This window comes from Cyprinus carpio, chromosome A12 (assembly GCF_018340385.1).
Source record: "Cyprinus carpio isolate SPL01 chromosome A12, ASM1834038v1, whole genome shotgun sequence".
NCBI classification, from domain to species: domain Eukaryota; kingdom Metazoa; phylum Chordata; class Actinopteri; order Cypriniformes; family Cyprinidae; genus Cyprinus; species Cyprinus carpio.
Window position 1 is genome coordinate 16,985,648 of NC_056583.1, and position 21,959 is coordinate 17,007,606.

General features: G+C 34.7%; 1 protein-coding gene across 4 annotated transcripts in view; it reads right to left on the reverse strand.

Annotated features, from left to right (window-relative positions):
* Nucleotides 1-21,947, reverse strand: part of LOC109055493 (vesicle transport through interaction with t-SNAREs homolog 1A-like) — a 119,490-nt gene extending 97,543 nt beyond the window's left edge. For all 4 annotated transcript variants that reach the window (XM_042767900.1, XM_042767902.1, XM_042767899.1 and 1 more), the window contains exons 1-4: nucleotides 21,728-21,947; nucleotides 16,989-17,047; nucleotides 16,320-16,430; nucleotides 2,919-2,996 (exon numbers count right to left, since the gene is read on the reverse strand). In XM_042767900.1, the coding sequence (XP_042623834.1) occupies nucleotides 2,919-2,996; nucleotides 16,320-16,430; nucleotides 16,989-17,047; nucleotides 21,728-21,821 (342 nt within the window). In that variant the 5' untranslated portion in view covers nucleotides 21,822-21,947. The remainder of the gene's footprint in view (nucleotides 1-2,918; nucleotides 2,997-16,319; nucleotides 16,431-16,988; nucleotides 17,048-21,727) is intronic.
* Nucleotides 21,948-21,959: the final 12 nt, after the last annotated feature.

A 21,959-nucleotide genomic window follows, 5' to 3' on the forward strand; every position in this document is an offset into this window, starting at 1 on the left:
TCCAATACGGAACTCGATACAAGTGGTAATCTGCTTCCTTTGTAGCCTGGAAAATCTGGTCCACGCCGGCTCAAACCTGCCCAATCTCTCGTGGCCATGCCTTCTGCTGTGTCTGAAATCGAAACTATTCCGTAGAGTATTCGCGTGCGAAAAAAAAAGCGTGTGTGCTCACACAAGAAAGTGTGTGGTAAAAATGTGTGTGGTTCGGGTGGAAAGGGTAGGGGGAGGGATGCTGAAGAAAAAAGTGCAACGGTAGACCACCACATTATTAAAAAAAGAGCGATAGCGCCAATTCAGTCTCTGTCCACATACAGATAACGAATAAATGCCGAACTCTATTAAACCGTCCTTTAGCTATTATCGCCGGGCCAACACGCTATTTTCAGAACTTATGACGGTTCCCTATTTACTAAGCTATAAATCCTCGCCATGTAACGAACAGATTTGTGACTGGTAATGATCTGCTCAGCCAGGGCTATATGAAATGATCCTGACCTCTTTTAGATCGTCAGGAATTAAATTGACCGACTCACCCCAGTCAACCCCCCCCACACCCCTACATCTCTTCCCCTCCGCTCTATCGCTCCTGTCTCGCTCGATAAAAAACCCTGAAGTTCCGACCACTCCACTCACAGCAAGTCTTGTGTTAGCCTCCCTAGTTTAATTCATTATTTTTCTTCAAATGGAAATGAAGTTAATTCAACACCTGAGGTCTGACCGGGAAGAAAATTGGTCCTTCTTTTCCACGTTAAGAAAATATTTATGCATTTTTAAAATGCATGTGTCAAACTGATACAGAACATAAATGTCTATGAGATTATTTTTTCCTATTTCATGGAAAATGGGATAGATAAATAAATAATGCATTTATAATATAATACATATTTTTAATATAATATAATATTTAAATACAGATATTTAGTACATTGATATAAAGTGTAAATACAATAATTTTTAAAAATTTATCGTGTGTGTATATATATATATGTGTGTGTGTGTGTGTGTGTGTGTGTGTGTGTTTATAAAAAAATAAATACGTAATTAATAATACAAATATACAAATAAAATAGTAACACAATACAAAATATTATCTATTATAATAGTTATATATTATATTAATATTTATATTTAATATTTAAAATCTATTATAATATTGATATAAAAATGTAGTATATTGCTCATCCTCATACCCTCGTGTTTATTGTTGGTGTCTTTTGTAAAGAGGATTTTGATATTGTAGGTGACAATAAATATAACAACATCCCAAAGCACTTCATCCATTTACCAGATCAATGCCTGCAATCTAACATGAAGCATCTCTCTTGTTATTGTCTTTAATGTCTTGTTATTAGGGAAATTATCTTTAAGTGTTCAGAGAACGGGTAATATGAAGAAGAATAAGTAACTTCAGGAACTGAAATATAATCCTCTTAAACTATTGTCCTATTGTTCAAACGCCACTAAAGTGAATAAAGTATGAAAGCCTGCATTTTAAAAATCCATATCAAATGAACTATTGTGCCATCCACGACAATTCATAATTGTTTTTGATAAAAGAAGCTGTCATTGAATGCAGTTTGAATAACAACTCAAGTAATATGATTTGTCATACACTGATTTTATAAAAGGAAAGAAGGGAGTCAATGAAAAAAAAACAAAAGCAAGTTAGAATTTTTCTTTCCTTTGGCAAGAATTTGATAAAACCATCAATGTCTAGCTGTGGGTTTGACAGCTCGAGGGACACTTCTACTCTCAACTTCGTATGAAGTGTCACACTCATTTTTTTGTGTCCCACTAATTCGGTGAGAATATGCATATCAATTACCCATCACGGCTAACGCTACATATGTTTGTAAGATGTGTGGTGCAAAGGTCATCTGTGAAATGCTAATAAGGGGGGAAAAGACAAAAACAAAAAAACAACTTTAGCAGTTACAAATGATCTCACGGCTCTTTCACAAGGTGCCTGTGGATAAACTTGCTCAGAGTGTGTGTTGACATGTGGCATATTCGATAAATATAGTAGGATAATTAAATGCAGTAATTATTCAAAGGAACGAATTGTGGGGTTTGCTTTTAAAAGCAGCCATTTAGGTGATAAAATTGTAAAATGGAAAATGGTAAACACCCACTTTAGAGTATATGAGTGTGAATAATATAATATAATATAATATAATATAATATAATATAATATAATATAATATAATATAATATAATATAATATAATATAATATAATATAATATAATATAATACAACCACACAATAAACAAAAACATTGAAAAAATAATTTACACATACTTTACATATACCCAAATGTTTTTTATTAAATTATATGTAATTAAAATAGTTTTTTTGATATTTTTAAATATTACTAATTTAGAAATATTTTAAAATGTATTTTAAATAACATATGAACATATGCATACACACACATATATACACACAAAGTTATTTATATAAACAGAAAATCTAAAGTCATACAAATATGTATATGTGTGTGCTTGTGTTAAATTATATTTAAAACAGTTTTGAATATATATATTTTTTTATATCTTTATACCTATAAAAAAGGGTTTTCCCCTACCTTCTGTTTAATGAACTTTGAAAGCAGCTCTTTTTTTGGGAGTTAGTTTGGGGGGTGGGGGGGGGGGGGGGATTGGTGGCCTTAGAACAATACAGACTCAGGCGGAGGGTGAAGAGCTGGGAGAAAACAGGAATTTACCACAATCTGGTCCTGCCCAGATGCTGGTTAGCGCCTAAAGCCCATTCAGTATTGGGCAGCTTTGCATTAAACAGTGTTGCTTCTGCATGACTAGGTGCCAATGCCTGCCTCTCTCTGCCCCTCGTGGCCCTGACCCATCCTCACCCCGAGCAGCCACCCACACTGGGAAAGCACAGCCCCTGATTAACACCCTACCTGACTCTCCGAGGAGCTCGCATCATCCCCCAGGAGCTCGTTCCGCACCTCATCACTGTAGGCAATACGTGACCTTTTCTGCAATGGGAAGAGGTTGAGAGAGGAAAAAGAGAGAAAGTAAAGAGATCGAGAAGGAAAAAGAAGAGGGGCAAGGGGAGAAAGAGAGAAAAAACAAGCATTAGTTCACTTGACTTGAAAAAGCACACATTTCTAAAACACGAGATCCCCTGTTGGATCAGCAAACGAAACAAAAATACTTACACTAGGTGATATACTGAAGCAAGTGAGCGAGTGTGTGTGTGTGCGTGTGTGTGTTAAGGAAAGAGAGGAAGTGTGCTTGCGTGTATGTGTAATATAGTTCTAGTGTGGCTTGAGTGAACCGGAGCCCTTGAATGCAATAGCAAAAGCCCCCCTTTCACTTAAATAAATAAAAAGTGTAGAATGGCGGACCGTAGTACAAGACAGAGGCAGGGAGCGTCTTAGGAAAGTATCAGTTGTCAGAGGGAAATGTGTTCTGGGGGCTGTCACTGCTGTCAGTCCTGTTCTCTGGCAGACCCTGTGATAATACCAAGCCAGGGAGCTAGACAGAGAATAATTCATCACCCAGGTCGACGCGATTGGCGTGCCATCAGATTTGGGCTCGTTCCTCCGTCTCTCCTCCGCCACGCAGTTGGGAAAAAGAATGCCGTGTCCAAAAAAAAAAAAGGCACACACACACACACACCCAACACTTCAGAGCGTGCCACCTCCGATTCAGCGAGCACAGAAGCTGAGTATGGCATGTTTACAAACACACCCGACCTCTTCAAATACCCTCCAAACTAAACACACACTGGTGGTGCGGAGGAAAAAGAAACACACTGAGATAACGTTTACCAAGAGCCCTTTGCTTCCCTCTGTTCGCTCTTCCTGCAGGCTGGCAGTCTTCGGGAGGATGAGAGCAGGGAAAGGTGCAGGCGAGCCACGGGAAAACTAAACAGCAAAATAACTGCTATCCAAGAACTGCATTTTGTGATGCAATGCTGTGTCACAATTGCTCGCAGAGGATGCGGTCAAATCCAGGAGGATAGGACATGAAAATATATTCGAAATAAAAAGTTTGTTCAGCGAGTTTTATCAGCGAGTCTACAATTTATGATCATTTTAACTTTGAAAAATGTGTAGCAATGAATTTGCACCATGCAAATTTTTTTATATATATATATATGTGTGTGTGTGTGTGTGTGTGTGTGTGTGTGTGTGTGTGTGTGTGTGTGTGTGTGTGGGCATTTTTTAAATACTTTTGAACAGAACATTCAAAGCTAATCATCTTCTTGCTGATAAATGAAAAAAACTATTTTTTACCTTATACCTATGTGAAATAATACTAACAATATTTTTTTAACATCATTTTCTACACCCTCTGTTTAAGGAACTTTGAAAGCAGCATGTTATTTATAGATTTATTTTTGGGTTGGGGGTGGGGGGCATTTTTAGAAGAATAAGTAGCAATGAATTTGCACTATTCTAATTTTTTTTTTAACTGAATGTAGCATTCTTAATATTTTGAACACTAACAAAAGTAGTTAATATAAAGCGCAAATGTAGGAATTGAGATTTCTAAAAAGGAGGTTGACAGATCATTCAGTTTTAAAATATATACGAGTGTCATATCTCATGTGTCATTTCTTATTTAACATATTCAGCAATCGTTTATATTTGTCTCCACATTATTTCACAAACGAGCAAGCACCACAAACAAAGCGCATCTTCTGACAAGGGAAAAAAAAAAAAAAACACACCCACGTGCTCCTTCTTAGTCAAGTTAAAGTCGACCTTAAAGAACAGCAGAGGAACTTTGGGGAATGTCGGCATGTTCATAATTGAAAACGGAAGCCTTGGAGATGCCTTCATTTGAATGCACACACTATCGTCTTCAAACCCTATTTTTGTTTCATTCTTCTTCTTCTTCTTCTTCTTCTAAATAGCTGTTTGTTGTAGCTGAGAGCATCAACCACTTTCACGATGTAACCTTTGAGTGCATCTTGCACAAAAAGAATGGCAAATGCAGCCTTAAGTCTTCGAAGGGGAAAACTAGTCATAGAAACAAAGCGAGATGCCTCTCCCAGCCCGTTTACACCATTTTGCAACTCCCCCTGCAGTAAAACAAGACTTGCACTGATTATTCTCCCCTTCATCTGCTGCTATAGCACAGCAGCTGGGCAATATTGACTGCTTAACCCTAGGAAATACTTTGATTGGTACTTTGCATTTGATCGGAGCCGAGTTATGGGTTATTAGAATTATTTATTTTCCTACTTACTTATCTCCTATTTGCCATGCATTAATAAAGTGGAGTTATTTTTTCAGATCATTGGGGTATTGCATATTTAATCATGACCCAAAATGACCTAAAATCAATTGGAATGATATAAAAGTAAAAAAAATAATAATAAGTTCTCGTTTTTCAAAAAATAAAAAAGAAGAAATAATCAATAGATTTTAAAGTTCCTACATATTGCATAGTTCATCTGGAGCACTCAATATAAAACCCGCACTAAAACATAAAAACCCAGAGAGGAGGCTTTGTATTTGTAAGAATGAAAATACCTTATTGCTACAGAAAAAAAAAGTGAAATCTTTTTTTAATCAGTTTGAAAGGTCTTTCTCTTGTCACTTGTTTTAATCTTGGGTGAGAATTTGCTTCTTTTCCCGGAAGCATAGGGAGAAAGTACAAAGATCTGTCTTTACTTTATGCAAAGTGGTCTGACTGCCTTTTAAAACAGACATTTCTCATCAAACCAGAAACGAGGGTTTTTGTGTCCTGTCAAAAATGTGTGTTGTACGTCTTTTGACATGATGTACAATGCAAAAAAAAAAAACTGTTCAACCAAACCATAATATCATATGCATCACACAAGCTAAATATTTATATCATCTAGAAAAATTATCATATATTGTCTGTGTACTGAAAACCATATGATCAAAACTGCAGCAGATATTAGTCAAATAAATGTATTATTATATAAATATAAAAGCACATTAAAAACATCTTATTTAAAACATACAAACAACCTATGTGGTTTCTGTTGTAACAATACGATTCATTAAAATGATTAAAACCATAATGAGAAAAAAAAGCTAACCTTTAGTTCTAAGGGCAGGAAAAAGTGAAATAATGAAAAAAATGTAAAAATGTTAGAAATAATTACCACAAAAATATCTTATTATAAAGCAACTGCTATCTCTTATTGTTCATCATTATTATTGCATTATTTTATTTTTTTCAACACTGCACACTGACAGCAAACGGCAACACAAGGACACAAATAATAATGGAACCTGAACTGCAGCAAAAGTAAACAGTTCATTAGATTAGCAAAAAGGCATAAAAATACCCAGGGGCAGAGTTTAATGAGAGGCCCTGAAGTGACACTGCCAAAGCTTTTTCCTCCACTTTTCCATTCGGAAACCACACGGCTGGTGGCAAACCGTGAAGAGTAATTAATGATATTTAATTTATAAAGTGTGTTTCGTTAAGTATTTCTCACCAGTGGGAAAATGTCTGGCCAGTTCTGATTTTGAGTTAATGGGACTTTAGTCAAAAACAATGTGGCTGCCTCAAATTGCCATTTAACCTTTTCTTTCTGCAGCTAATAATCTGCTGAAAATGTTTAAGGGGAATTCACAATTCAAGTGGGGTGGGGGGGTCGGGCATAAGCAAAAAAAAAAATATTCACATCATATTGCTGATTGGTGGAATAAAAAATAAAATCAAGAAAGCAAATGAGAAAAAGACTATGACTAGCAATGAATGGCATTAAATATAAAGAAATGTGATTGTTATTAGGGCATTGTGTGCATGCATCTGTGTTTTGTGATGTTAAGCTGTGTTTAGCAACAGTGGACAAAGCGTCATGTGTTTTTTTCTGAGTGCATCTGGTCTAGAGTAAAGTGCTGTAGTGGTTGAAGAAAGCAAAGACCTTTTCAAGCAGGCTCCAGTATCACAACAGTCTTAAATAATGCATCTCCACCTAGCAGGGGTCTAACACCATCCGCAAGCAGAAAGAATACTATTCACACATGCACAGGAAGCTTTACATCCACCCGCAAACACATAATGTTGGTTTTCTCTTTTAACATCTAGAAAACAAATTGTAGGAGGTTGTTTTTTTTTTTTTTTTTTTTTTTTTTGTGCGCTTGATACGATATCAGATAAAGGCACAAAGTAATGATGGTTGCAGGAGGGACTCTGTGCCTCTGTGATTTGTTCTTTAGTCTTTGGTAATATCAAATCTGTCATATGGGTGATAGATGGACAGATGTGTTTGGTTTAGTGTGCGTCGGTGTGACATTTAGGTTAGTCACTTGCGGTAAAAATCGCAGGAGCTGTGCACAGCACATGGACTGATATCAGCATGGTGTCTCTGATTAGCACACAGGTTACTGGTGTGTGCTTTTAATTCACAAAGCATTGTGTACTAAAAAAACAAAGCATGGAGAAAAAAAATCAGGAACAAATGGAGGCCACAGAGATTAAAATCACAATTAAAATTAAAATTATATATATATATATATATATATATATATATATATATATATATATATATATATATATATATATATATATATATATATATATATATATATATATATATTTATAAAAAATACAATTATGATAATTTGAATAACTATATCATATAAGCTAAATAATAAAATTTCAAATTGATGTGGCTATATTCTAACAACAACTGTTGTAGATTACCTTATCAAATGCTTTTATTAATATTATAAAAGTAATTTACATGAATAAATTTTCGTTTTATATTTCAATTTATTCTAATTAAAATAATTACAATTTAATTTAAATGCTATTTTATGTTATCCTGAATGCAGTTATGGAACAGTTTTCATTATCGTTTTATAATTAAAGTCATATTTTTTCATTAATAATCTAATAGGTCCAGATATTATAAAAAATATATATAATAAAACAAAAGTTATAAAAAATTACGGTCCATAAAATAAATATAAAACTCTGTAATTATTAAGAAACATCATACATAAAATAAAAAAATAAAAAAAAGAAGGCTGAGGGGTAAAAAAATTATAATTTTAAATTTAAAAAATGATGCCAAAAGAAAGTAGTCAAAACAAAGTTTCTAAATAATATAACTAAACAACAGATACTTCTGTCAATGTCATGTTTGAAACACCAAGTGCAGTCAATAAACCTAACGACTCTGCCCACATACAGAGAGCGACGGAAAAACGATTGCAAGTGAACTCCCAACAAAAGAGCAAATTCAAGCAGCTTTGATTGGAGAAACGGCATATACTTCTTGAAGGCCGGGGAGTCGCTGTGAATGGTTATTTCTTTAAGGCATAAGCGCCGATTAAACCCAATATTAAAATATGGAAGCAGTTCTAATGAAAAATCAAAGCCTGTTTCTCTGGCTGCCGAGCTTTTTCTCCTATTAATGCTGGGTTGGGAGCGGGGCCGGTGCGGGCACTGGTAGAGCAGACCCCGGCTAGGCAAGAGTGGAGAAATCAATAGAGAAGAGCCGGTGGGGAGGGAGACTGCCGGAGCTGGCAGGGCCGGGCCGGGCCGGGCCGGCTCCCATCACAGCACTCTCCTCTGGCATGCAGTGGGGAATGAAACAGGCCTCCCTGGGTCAGCACCAGAGAAAAGGTGAGATTAGAGGAAATGGAGGAGGGATTTCTGAGGCACAAGATACCTGGCGAGCCAGGGACCAATCGCCCATTAGCCTGTGGCTACCTACATATGGTTCACTGAACCCTGCACAGAAAAAAAAAAATTTCTTGTCTTTCTTCACCTCCCCACATCTGTCTTTCTCTCTCCATCTAACTCTCTCCTTCTGGAAAAGAAAAGAAAAAGAAAAGATCTGTTTGTTTGTTTTTCTTCTGACCTAAGTTCATCCCATATTTAGTATCTGATGTCTGTTCTGAGTGTTTCATCTCAGAACACTCCGATGTAACCAGTCATAAAGAAAGCCGAGCTTATATGCTATTATTGTGTCGAATACACACGGGAATGAATTGCTACGCGCTGAATAATGCCTTGCTCCGTCTCTCCCTCTCCTCCTCGCAACGCGACTATTGTCTGGGATGAATGTTCATGTCATTAGCATAAAAATACCCAAACACACACAGCAGCTTAACCACATCATTAATTCTATACATGCATGTATATTTGTCACTGCCCTATGTGCACCAAATTCAAATGGAGATTTAAACAAAGGCCTCATCCACAGTCACAATGTGCAGTCCTGTGAAATCAACTGCAACCATTCATCACAATAGAGCTCAAGACGGAAGTTCAAGACAAGATATTTATCCCGTGGCCTCTGCTAATCCTTTCTGTGTATCTCTCTGTTGGACAAGAGATGATCTCAAACTCATTTACACATTATTTTTGATTGTGCATGTGTGGTAATTAATCAATATATTTTAATTATATAATTCACTAGTTTAACAAAGTAAAAAAAATATAATTATATAATCGATTTATTTAAAAAATTACAAAAATACATTGAGCTGTTACAATGCTTAATGCATTTCAAATAAATGATTTAATATAGAATAAAATTAAAACTAAATAACACTGAATAAAAAGGCATATTTCAAATAAAAAATAAATAAAAGTACAATAATATTACAAAAATGTACTTCTTCAAATAGCATTAATAGAAATAAAAATAAACAGCAGAACAATTTTTCCCTGCAATTTGTAGAAAGAACTTAATTTAAAATCCATATATCAAAATATTATAAACTTGGACAACAATATAAAATGATTTAATCAATAATATTTAAATGCAAGGAGAAAGCACAGACTGCTACCTAGACCTACTCAGTCTGTAAGCTCTTTATGTTTTAAAAAGTGTAATTTGCCTAATTTTAATCAATGACAAAAAAGCTAATTTCCACCCCAGGCTTTCACCATCATTTTAATTCCAGCCAAAATCCTCCCAGAAAAACCTAAATAACTCTCGTCCTCATTACCGAGAAAAACTAAGCAATAATTTACAGATTTCATATGCACTGTAAATATATCCCTCCATTAAGGGGAGTACAAGTTGATGTCTATGGAGTCTGAGACGTCAAAGTTTTCCCTTTCTCTCTTTTCAGGGCATGCATTTTAAAAGGCAGCGGGGAAAAAAAAACAAGCCAATGATTCATAATACATTTCATAAATACTTCATGATTTTTCATACTTAAGCTGGTCTGGCAAATCAAAAAATTTTTGTCACCCTTTTTCGTCCCTCATGTCAGTTCATCATTTTCCGGGGGTGTCACATGTCACTTTCACTTTACAGCAGTGATAGGAACAGGCCGAGAGAGGAGACAGCTCTGCTGTGTCTGATTATCCAGCCACTCTCAAACAGCCACACACACACACACACACACAGAAACATGGAAGTGTTTGTCCTGAATTGAAAAGCTCTACCTGATCTGTGTCACGGATAACTATGAAGACAAACAGGAGATTATCCATTAAAATAACCAATACACCACCAAAAATGTAGCACAATTACCAACAAATTATATTAAAATATTACTAATTTTATGAAGATTTGTAGCTAAATTCTACCAACAAATGTTGCACATTACTACAGAAAATTATGTTATAAATATTTTTTAATAAAAATAGTATTTTTATATAAATAAATAATCCTTTTATATTTCTAATTTATTAATCTAATTAATATTTTATGTTATCCTGAATGCAGTCATGGACCTAAAATCATCATCATCGTTTTATAATTAAAATGTTTGTTTGTTTTTAAAATCTATTCATTCCATTAATGATCTAATATGTCCAAATATTACGCTATAAAATAAGACTTTTTTAAATACACTATTGCTTTTTTTCTTTTCTAGTTTGAGAAGAGAAAAACTCTAACACTTCTTATTAAGTACATTGACTCTTCATTCCCAGCCACGGAGGCTTGATTTTCTCCTTCGAGTGACACAGTCCTTCACCTCATCATTGTCCCATCACTGCGATTAGAGCACGCGCCACAGCGCTGATCTCTGCAAAGCCACACAATCCCATCTCAGAGCACTAACCAATCCGCAAGACGCCCCGCGTAAAACAACTCCGTAATAAAAGACATGTTCAAAAGATCGATTTAGTCCCTTCTCCATCTCAGAAAAAGAATCCCATCAATCCGTGAGATTTCCATAATAAACACAGAAGGTTTGTAATCAGTGAGTGTGATTGGACTTGGGCGTCATAGGAGGCTTGCTAAACTCAAAGGAAACAACTATCCAAATCTGCGTTACCTTCTAAGCACCATGAAACAATCAGACAACAATCAAGAGTTTTTCCGAGTGCACATTCGGCTCTAATTTAAGGCGATTAAAAGTGTCGAACATCCAGGTCAAGTATGTCTGTCATGCTTCTCTTTTGTGGAAGCTGCTGTAATAGATGACTTGGTTGGTATCACAAGAACTCTAAGAAACAAGTTTTCAGTTTTGACTCTGAAAGATTCAAAGCGCTTATTTGGAAAGCATGTTGTGTGTGTAAAACTTGATATAGCGCACTAAAGGCTGCAACAAGTCTGCAGATGAGAAGAGCTTGACGATTAAAAGTTAACTTGGGGAAGTGCAACAAAGTTTTATTGAAGTCATTGGATTTCATCAAGATGATTGACAAACCTGTGTTTGGTTCACTTATCCGACAAACCCCCGAAGGGATTTAACAAACTCCAACAAAGTTTAATAGAATCTGTGACCTGGACCTTGACCAGTATCAGTTGACAAATTATTAAAAGACTTTTTGATAAATGTCACAAATCATTCAAAGGCACCCGTTTACCCTTGCGAGACAATTTTAACAAAATAACAAAGATGCCCACAATCTGACATTCTTAACAACTAAGGCAAATTTTCCATTGGAAAACTAGGTCACACTGTACAATTTCACATGTAAACTTCTCATGCACTTAATATTAGACATATTATTACAACTGCCTTTGATAAATCTGATTAAACTCATGGTCATGTTTATGTTTTATGTTATTGGTCATAATAAACAATCCTTAGACCTTACAAAAAGGCTCAGAAAACTACTGAGGTCAACCAACTCTGAGAAAACTGAAAATGCATTCTTCAAGAATTACTAAATAAATATACAGCAAAAATATCTGAGGACAGAGCTTCTATTTAACTTAAAGACATTCTCCATAATTCAGTATTTTATAGTGTATTGACCTTAATATTCATTTTGTTTCAAGGTCATTTACACTTTCTTCACAACCACAACATGTATACAAAATAATCTGTTCTGATAAACAATCTTTGAATTGATTTAATGGCAAACAATGATAACAAAATATGTTCACCACTGCAAACATGGCTTGATAAATGCTTTATAGGGTTCTTGAATATCAAATACTAACAGCTAGATTCAGGAATGCAATTTACTTATTGCTTGCAGGTTATTCAAGAAATTGTCGCTATATGAAATAGGGACGTGGAATTTAAAACAAGATTATTGTCTGGTGACTGTACAAAAATGATAACAGCACATAGCATTTATAATCTACAGAACAATCAAGCAAGCTAAACAACATATTTTCTTTGCACAACTCTGGCTTAGGAGTTCAACCATGCTTCACAAATGACATGATTTCAGATCCACATTTTTTCTATAGCTAGCAAATAATCTTGTAAAAACCCACAATATAAAATAGAACCTAACAAAATGTTATAATGATTTACGATTAAAGATACATCTGCACCCTACAATGAAAAGCACATCCGTGTCATAAACACAACCTTACTGCTATTAAACTCTGCATTAGTATAACCAAAATATTCACAATTCAACCGAAAAATGAAGTCCTAGCAAAATACAAATAGGAAAACTAATAATTATAACTTGCATTTCTTTTCTGTAATCACATTTTGTTTAAAAAACAAATCTAAAATAACTGCACATTCATAAATGATTATGCAAATGTGATACCAGCTGCTAAAAGACTATTAGTCTCTGAAGTCAGTCCATTAAAAGAAAAAGGTTCATAAAGATTAAAAAAAAAAAAAAAAAAAAAAAAAACTATAGAGCTGAGAGCAAAGCAGAACACTTGAGCGAAAGTCTTTGAGTGTAGAAAGGTGGGAGAGACCTGGACTCAAACATTCACCCGGACCCCAGCCCCTCTGCCTACAAGCTCTACTTGCCCTCCAAATGAGAAAACAAGTACCCCATCACCCAGGACATTCACAGCGTTTAATCTCCAGGTTCCTCAAAGGAAAGAAGTCAAAAAGACTTCTTACCTATATCTAAGAAAATGGCTTTGATTAGCAATTGCCTAAAAGCAGGGATGAGCAAGGATTTCTTCCTGATACCTTGAACAATATCGCCATCTGTCGTTCACAGAGAGAAATGTGTTAGAACCAGAAATTGAGTCTGATGATGCAGTTTAGCTATGGTTTATGGTCTCTGTATTGATGTGCATACCTGTCAATCCTCCCGTTTTTCCCGGGATTCTCCCGTATTTTACCATTCTATCCCGCTATCACCCCGTTCAAATATTTTCCCGTATTTTTAATCTTAATCTTTCTATAAAAAATAAAAAATAAATAAAATAAAAAACACTGGTCGTATTTTATATGTTTGCTACATTCGCTTCCGGTAAAACTCCCTTTGCATGGGCCAAACCTCATTATATGAATAATAACGACAACAAATTCCAAGGTTGTCCAGTTGCCAGATCTCGTATGAAACGCATCTTTCTCACACGATTATGGGTATTATGGGAAGTCGTGGCCTAATGGTTAGAGAGTTTGACTGCTGACCCTAAGGTTGTGGGTTCGAGTATCGGGACGGCAATACAATGACTTCGGTGCCCTTGAGCAAGGCACCGAACCCCCAACTGCTCCCCGGGCGCCACAATTATAACTTTTCTTCAACACACTTTTCTTCTTGCTTTAAACATATATATTTTTTCCGGAATTGTTTTTATTAAATTACGCATCCATTTTTTCACTAAATGTTTGTCATGAAATCTTCCAACTTGTATGATAAATGTATTTTAGAAATTATTAATTTTATATTTAAGAACAATGAATAGGAAAAACTAAAGAAAAGAAAAAAAAGGGAAATATTTTTCCATACTCTGTTCTCTTTTTTCCCCATAGGTTTTCCAGACCTGCGAATTAAGTGAAATACTTTTTTAAACGCAGGAACCGGTGAGCCAAAGTAATTCATGTTGTTTTACATAATCCTCTAAAATTACAACACAGTAACAAGTGTGTGAAGTAGCTAAATGAGTTTATAAATGTAATAAGCACAAATAAAATAGCAGTGTTGCAGTTGCCTTTTTCCATGCATTAAATAATTTTCCATATTTCTAAATTGCGCAGGAACCCTTACTGTTTTAATTTAGATACTTAAATATCTATTTATTGGATCACGAAAGGTCCCCAAGCTGGGACTCAAACTCACGTTGCTCGAAGCACAACCGCACTGTATCTCGAAGCACCGCCTATACAAGGAAATCGGCTCTGACTGTTAGAAGATGTTTAAATAGGCTAAATTTTATAATCATAAAAAATATATATATTATTTTAGTTAAACACTGCATATTTGTTCAGTTCTGGTTCAAGCTCCGCCCACTTCCGGTATTATACGAATACAGATACAGATACAAATAATTTTGTGATTAATACAGATACAAATACAGATACAAATACTGGCTTCGCTGCACACCCCTAATATATATATTTATTTAGTTAACGGAGTGTCTATTTACACTAAGTGCAAATAGCCCGCCTTGTTGGCAGAGGCTATTTACACTAGCTCCACCCACAAATGTGTTAACGGGCTAGTCAACACTATAAAAAACAGCTATTAGACATCAGCTTCAGTTGAAAATAAATATCGGGTAGGGTAAGGGTAGATGTAGGGAGGGTTTTATTGTCCCAATAAGGCGGCACTCATTTAATAATTGGAATTAAAATGATAATTTACACTCAATACGTTATTACTGCTTACTGTTTTATAATGTACTACTGAGGTGCAAGTAATTGCCACTATTTGCAATAAGTAGTATAAATAGCAGAAAATCCTGCTATTTCAACATAGTGTAAATGGAATCTATTGCTATCTGCACTTAGTGTAAATAGCCTCTTTCGCTATTTACACTTAGTGCAAATAGCCTCTGCCTTTAGTTAATTGATTATTTATTTTATAATAAATACATAAATATATTTATTTGTGTGTATAATACTATATATAGTATAAGAATCTTTATGCATTTATAAATATCTTTATTTATACAAATTAATTATACAAATAATGCTATAATAACTAACTAAATAAATTATAATTAAATGTAGTTATATACTTGACATGGAAGGATAACATTCGATTTGTATTATGTAAATGTTTATAGTGATGTGGAAGGATGACAAATGATAAAATTAAAAATCTATTTTAGTTCATTTATTGTGCCATCATGCCACATGACCTATATAAATATATTTAGTTATTTAATTTATTTTATATAATTATTTTAGATCTATCTATCCATCTATATAATATATATAACCACTAATTTATATATGTGTATATATATATATATATATATATATATATATATATATATATATACATACACACACACACACACACACACACACACACACACACACATATATATATATAGAATTTTAGTGTATGTATGCACTTGATTAAAGTGGAAGGACAACAAATGACCAATGTGTTTAAAAAAAATTACTTAAAAAAAAAAAATCAGTATTCACAAAAATATGTATTATAAACATATATTCATATTATTTCTGTAATGCATAAGGGTTTACTAGAAACATAGTATATTAACCTGCTCTCAGAAACTCTTAAAGAACAGGCAAGGCCAACCTATTATTCTAAATATAAAAATTTAAAGTTTGTTCATCATGTTCAGTTTACCCTCTCCTTATCCAATATAACATAACTGTGACCACCTCAGAGAAAACAAAAAGATGTGTATTTTAATATGACTATTATAGTACGGGAGTAAGAAAGACAAACATGGTGATGTAAAACAAGCAAAGGAAAAATTTGGCTTGAGAGGAAAAGCGCCTTGAGAGGTTTGATGTGTGTGGGGTGGATTCTTCATGGGCAGATAGAGTTATGAATAACTAAACAAGGACATCTGGCAAAAAATACAGGTCCGCTCTCATTGGCCCAAGTGGTAGTTGCAAAAACTACACTCTAAATTAATCACAGTGGAAATTTCAATGACCTTCGGTGGTTTTAGAGTTAAAGAACCAAGCTTCAGACCGTGTGTGTATGTGTGCATGTTTATGTAAGGAAGAAAGTGGCCAATGAAAGTATTCACTCAATACGCGTATGCGTTGCTTGGTATAAGGACATTTTTTAATACTCACAAAATCTTTCTCAAGTTTCTCCATCTCTTGCTTGTAGCTCTTCAGACGGCTGCTGTACATGCCTCGGCTCTGAATAGGGATCTCTCGAACCTCCAGGTCCATCTGCTCGAGCTAGAAACATCAGTTAAATTCCGTGTAAACAATCAAACTATTTCACATACCATTTTGATACAAAAACAATTAAACTGTCTAGCTTGTTTATTGCCAACTGGAGGCAGCGCAGAGAGGCATCGATTCAGGCATGCGGCAAATCAAGTCATGTTAGGAGGTGCCGCTTCATTAAAACCTCTGGCGCGGTTGAGCTCTGACAACTACGACATGTGTCCGTGTCACACGTGAGCAAACCGGCGTGCACAAAAGGGCCCCCACTGATTTACACTGTCCAATCAACATGACATGATGGGACAATTTACATGCAACACACATCCCTCCTTTCGGCACCTGCCACAGCGCCTTCCCACAATAATGGCGTGAAATGTGTCATGTGGTGTCACTTAAAAGCGCATTATGTGGATGTGATCACACCGTTAGCACCGAGCAGCCTTCAGCCAGATGAAGAGTGTCTCATGTCACTGGTGACATTGCAGGTGTTGTTTATGCAGGGGGGAAATTTTTCCAAATTCATTATTTAGAAAACGAGTGAGTGGAAATTACTGATCAAAGACCCACCAACTCTCTGACTTCTTCAAGCTGTTTGTCGACATTTAGAACCAGCTGTGTCTTCTCCTCTGAAAGAGAAAAAGAGGAAAACATATTGATCAGTGGATGGAGGAGCTGTGCTTCATGACAACAGCCCGACTCCCCCGCAACAACAAGGGAGCAAATAAAAACAAGCCTGCATTTGAAGATATATTTACACATTCTCGACGCACAAAGATCCATATTTGATGTGCCTTATTTTTCCACATGTAAACGCCTTTGTTATTTTCGTGAAGGAGCGCAGAGACGTCTCTTGGCAACTCAAAAGAGGAGAGAGATGTCAGCACCACCAAACTCTGCCATTCTGCCACCCACTCAGAATGACTACAATGAGGCTCTATTGGTTTTTATCCACTGGTACGAGCCAGGCCAAAGTATAGAGCATGCATGACTGAATTTCCCTTTCGGTATTTGCACCTGCATCACCTTACTAATGTTTATTTGAAAGATGAAATACATACTGTACATTGTATCTAACTCTCCAAGCATGTTCATGATGCTTTTTATAAAAAATAAGAGAGGCTGTAATCTTGGGGGTGTGGTTAGGAACCATACAAAGTGCTAAAAATAACAACAAGATTATAAATCTGTACTACTTTGATACTAACATAATCCATTTTTAACCTACAAGAAATTTTAGGCATCAGTGCATTATAGTATTTGATTGAAAATAATTAAAGAATACTATACATTAAAAAAAAATAATTAAATATCAAAAATTAAATTAGTTTTGGGTACGTTAGAATTTTTTTTTTTTTTTTTTAAGAAATGAATGCATTTATTCAACAAGCATTCATTAAACTGATCAAAAGTGACAGCAAAGACATTTACAATAATGTTACAAAAGATTTCTATTTCAAATAAAAGCTGTTCTTTTGAACTTTCTATTCATCATAAATGCTTAAAAAAAAAGGTATCTTGTTTTCCAAAAAATATTAAGCAGCATTACTCTTTTCAACACTGATGAAAATAAGAAATGTTTCTTGAACACCAAATCAGCATATTTGAATTTTCTGGTATTTCTGACATTGAAGACTGGAGTAGGCTAATGGCTTCTGAAAATTCAGCTTTGACATGACATGACTAAATTATTTGGCAAAATTTATATAAACATAGAAAACGCTTATTTTAAATTGTAATATTTACTAGAATGAATGAATGAATGAATATATCTGTTACTACTCTGTATCACAAATCACATCTTTTTAATACAGAGGAAATATTGGCTTGAACAGTTAGCATCAGAACCAAAACTATTCATTCATAATATGAAATTTGTAATGATAGAAGCACGCCATAAATAAATAACCCTGTGAAAGAACATCCGTACATCTACTGATCAAACAAGACCATTGAAGCACATCAAACCATGTCAAGCGAAAGCACTAATCATGAAGAAAAAAAACATCAAGCGATATCAAACGGGAAGCTGTCAATAAGATGGAAACTAAAGTGAACTTCTGTTTTGCCCTTTGGCTTTCCAATGTCTTTTGGTGGTCATCAATCCATTTTTAAAATCCGTGTGCAACCTCACAGCCCACACAGTGTAAACAGCCAGGGGCGATTCTCTACAAGGTGAGCAAACACTGGGGCCTCTCTATATTCACCCCTGGCATAGGGCAGGTTGAAATATATATCTCACTATTGCAGGTGCATGGGGCTGTACAAGGTCAGGTGCTCTTTGGGCAAAGCGTTGCACTGAGAAAAGTTCGACTTGTAGATGCATCTTTGCATCTCTGTTCAATTTTTCATCAAGACTGATTGACAGCTCATTCTCTTTGTGCAAATCCACCTCAAAAAAAACATGCACATTTATGTTTAATGGAGCAAGGCCTTGCATTATTTTAAAATTCATGTTTCAAAACTACAAGTTTTGTGTTGTCAACAAAACAAAACATCTTGAAAAAATCTCAAGTGAATGAATTTGGTCGGTTTGAGCGGGAAAAAATTGCCAAGGGCATTACATCTGTCCACTGGTTTTTATCAATGTTTCTACACATGTAACGCTGTACAATGCCATGAGAACAACAGCGTAAGCTGCTTTGTTGATGCCATTGTTGTTTGCAAACAAATTTGTGTACCTAAAAAAATGCTCTTTTATATAGGCATAATTGAGATTTGAATTCAACTCCTCTGGCAACAGTGAGGAAGGTTAGGCCATCACTAATGAGCATGCTTTGCTTATGGCTTTGTTCATATTCAGTGGACTTATTTAAATACATTTAGCAGCTGGTGGTGGGCCGGTCTGATGACACAATGTTTATTACTGCCAAACTCTGAAGAAGCAATTTAAGCTTCAACAATTCACCACATTACACATTCTCATTCTTTTCAATATCCTTAAATAATGCAAAGAAAAGCCAATCGCTTTGCAATTGTTTGACAGTGCTCACCGGACTGAGCACATGCTGCTGTATGATTTTGAATAAGTGATTAATCCCTCTCCCCTTTTGTTGATGTACAAAAGAAGCACCGAGTGAGTACATCAGGTTATTATGAGACCAGACCTCTGATGTTTAATACTGACTGAAACATTAAAAGTCACCAGACTGCATTAAAGTAACCTTTCATTGTCTTTCACTGACTTTTAGTTTAAGTCCAGCAAAGTCAGAACAAGATCTTGAATTAATTTTATGTACTGAATTTTGAAATGAAACTGAACTGCATTTCTAAAGTTCACAATGTGGGCAAATTCAGATTTCACAATTTTCAAAAAAAAAAAAAAAAAATGACCCTTATGACTCGTTTTGTGGTCCAGGGTCACATTTATTACAAGAAAGTATCAAAATATAAGCCATTTAGCAAGATCTAAACAAATCAACACAGGCTGAACATACTGAAAGTAAGGAAAGTGGTTTATGCTTTAAAAATGCCATAATTGCACATCAGGACAATGTACACTAATGTTCAAAAGTTTGGGGCCAATAGATCAGTAAGAAATTAATTAGGAAAGTAAGAAATTAATTATTTTATTCAATAAGAAAGCATTAAATTAATAAAAAGTGACAATTTTAACTTTCTATTAATTTCTGTTTATTCCTGAAATAAAAAAAAATGGTTTCCACAAAAATATTAAGAACTGTTTTATAATATAAAAAAATGTTTAATGTATTATTATAATATATATTATATTATATTATATTATATTATATTATATTATATTATATTATATTATATTATATTATAAAATCCTTTATAAACAGGTTTGATGACATTTTCTAATAAGTTTATTTTTAGAACCTAGTGTTCTCTCACCTATCCAACATCACACTCATCTCATAGCATCGTCCCCATGGCAACGTATTTGTCTGATTTGAATAATTAAATGCATATAAATAAACTAATGACAACTTGTAGTCCTAAAGGGTCCCAGCTGGAGCTAATTTTTAATCAATCAGTCCGAGTTTAGCACAGAAATGTTGTCATAAACTGCCTCTGTGTACATCTATGTGGAACAGTATACAGCACCTATGCTGACCTAGTAAAGGGGGATACAACAAGGGTCCACGACCTCTAGGGGCTCCATGGTGGTACTGCAGGTGACCACCTGAATTTTTAGCAGCCATTGATCCAGTCTTCAGTGTCACATTATCCTTCAGAAATAAATCTAATATGCAGATTTTTTTTGCTCAATTATTAATTATTATCAGTTTTTAATGGTTATTATTATCAATGTTTAACACAGTTTTTGCTACTTAATATTTTTGAGGAAAATGTGATAAATTTTTTTCAAGATTCTTTGCTGAATAGCAAGTTCAGTGAAAGAGTTATGTGAAAAAAGGTAGTCTTTTGTAAAATTATAAAGCTCTTCACTGTTATTTTTTGGTGATTTTTATGTGTACTTTGTGAATTATATATATATATATATATATATATATATATATATATATATATATATATATATATATATATATATATATATATATATATATATATATATATATTTCTCTCTTACAGTTTCCACAAAAATATCAGGTAACAAAAACTGTTTTAAACATTGACAGTAATCAGTCCATTAAAATGATCCTGAAGGGTCATGACACAAGTTTAGCTAAATATTTCATTGTTCCTACCACATCAAAACATATAAGGTAAAATTGTAAGATATGTAATGCAAAAATATATGGCTAATGTACATGTAAGAGTAAATACAATCTGATACTACAGAAATGTTAGACAGCCAGGCTTGAAATGCAACACTAATTCTCACACAATATGTCACTGAGGATCCCTGTCACATCTCTCAATCCTTGGCCTGAAATATATAAAAGATTTCTAAACTATTGTGTCTAAGTCTTTAAGTCTGACAAAATTTGTTGTTGTTGTTGTGTTATGTTCATAACAGCAGCTTGTCAAAGTAGGATCTTGCATCTCTTTCTTATTGTATACTGTCTATCCTGTATGCTGTTGAATGCTGAGAGCTCCAAACTACTATTTTTCTCTACTTCAGCCAACTCTTTAACTCCAACAAACACAACATGACATCCAAGATCCATGTCACCCAAACCCTGTCTCCTCAGACAGCACTGGAGACTCACCTGACACACTGGATATCTGACACCATGACCCTCATGAAACCATATCTCACTTCACAAATGTTATGGGACGTTTCTAAATAATACACCGACCAGACACACCATCATTAAATGAGTTGTCTATGTCCTCCTGACATGAACGTTTTGCTAGTAGCTAATTTACCAGCCACTTACCACCGGCTAGTTTGGGTATTCTTCCAATTTTGTTGGTTATATCCGCAGTGAGGGTGCCAAAGTCCAGCTCGTACGTTTCAAAATCCGAAGACATCTTGTATTTTTGCTTTAAAAGGTTAAAAGAGATGAACTGTGCTGCGCTACACACTGTTGCTTGTTTCTTCTTGTTATTGACGTCCGCGTCACTTCCGGGTGTTGCGGGAAATTTGTTCACGATCTCTTCCTGTAAATG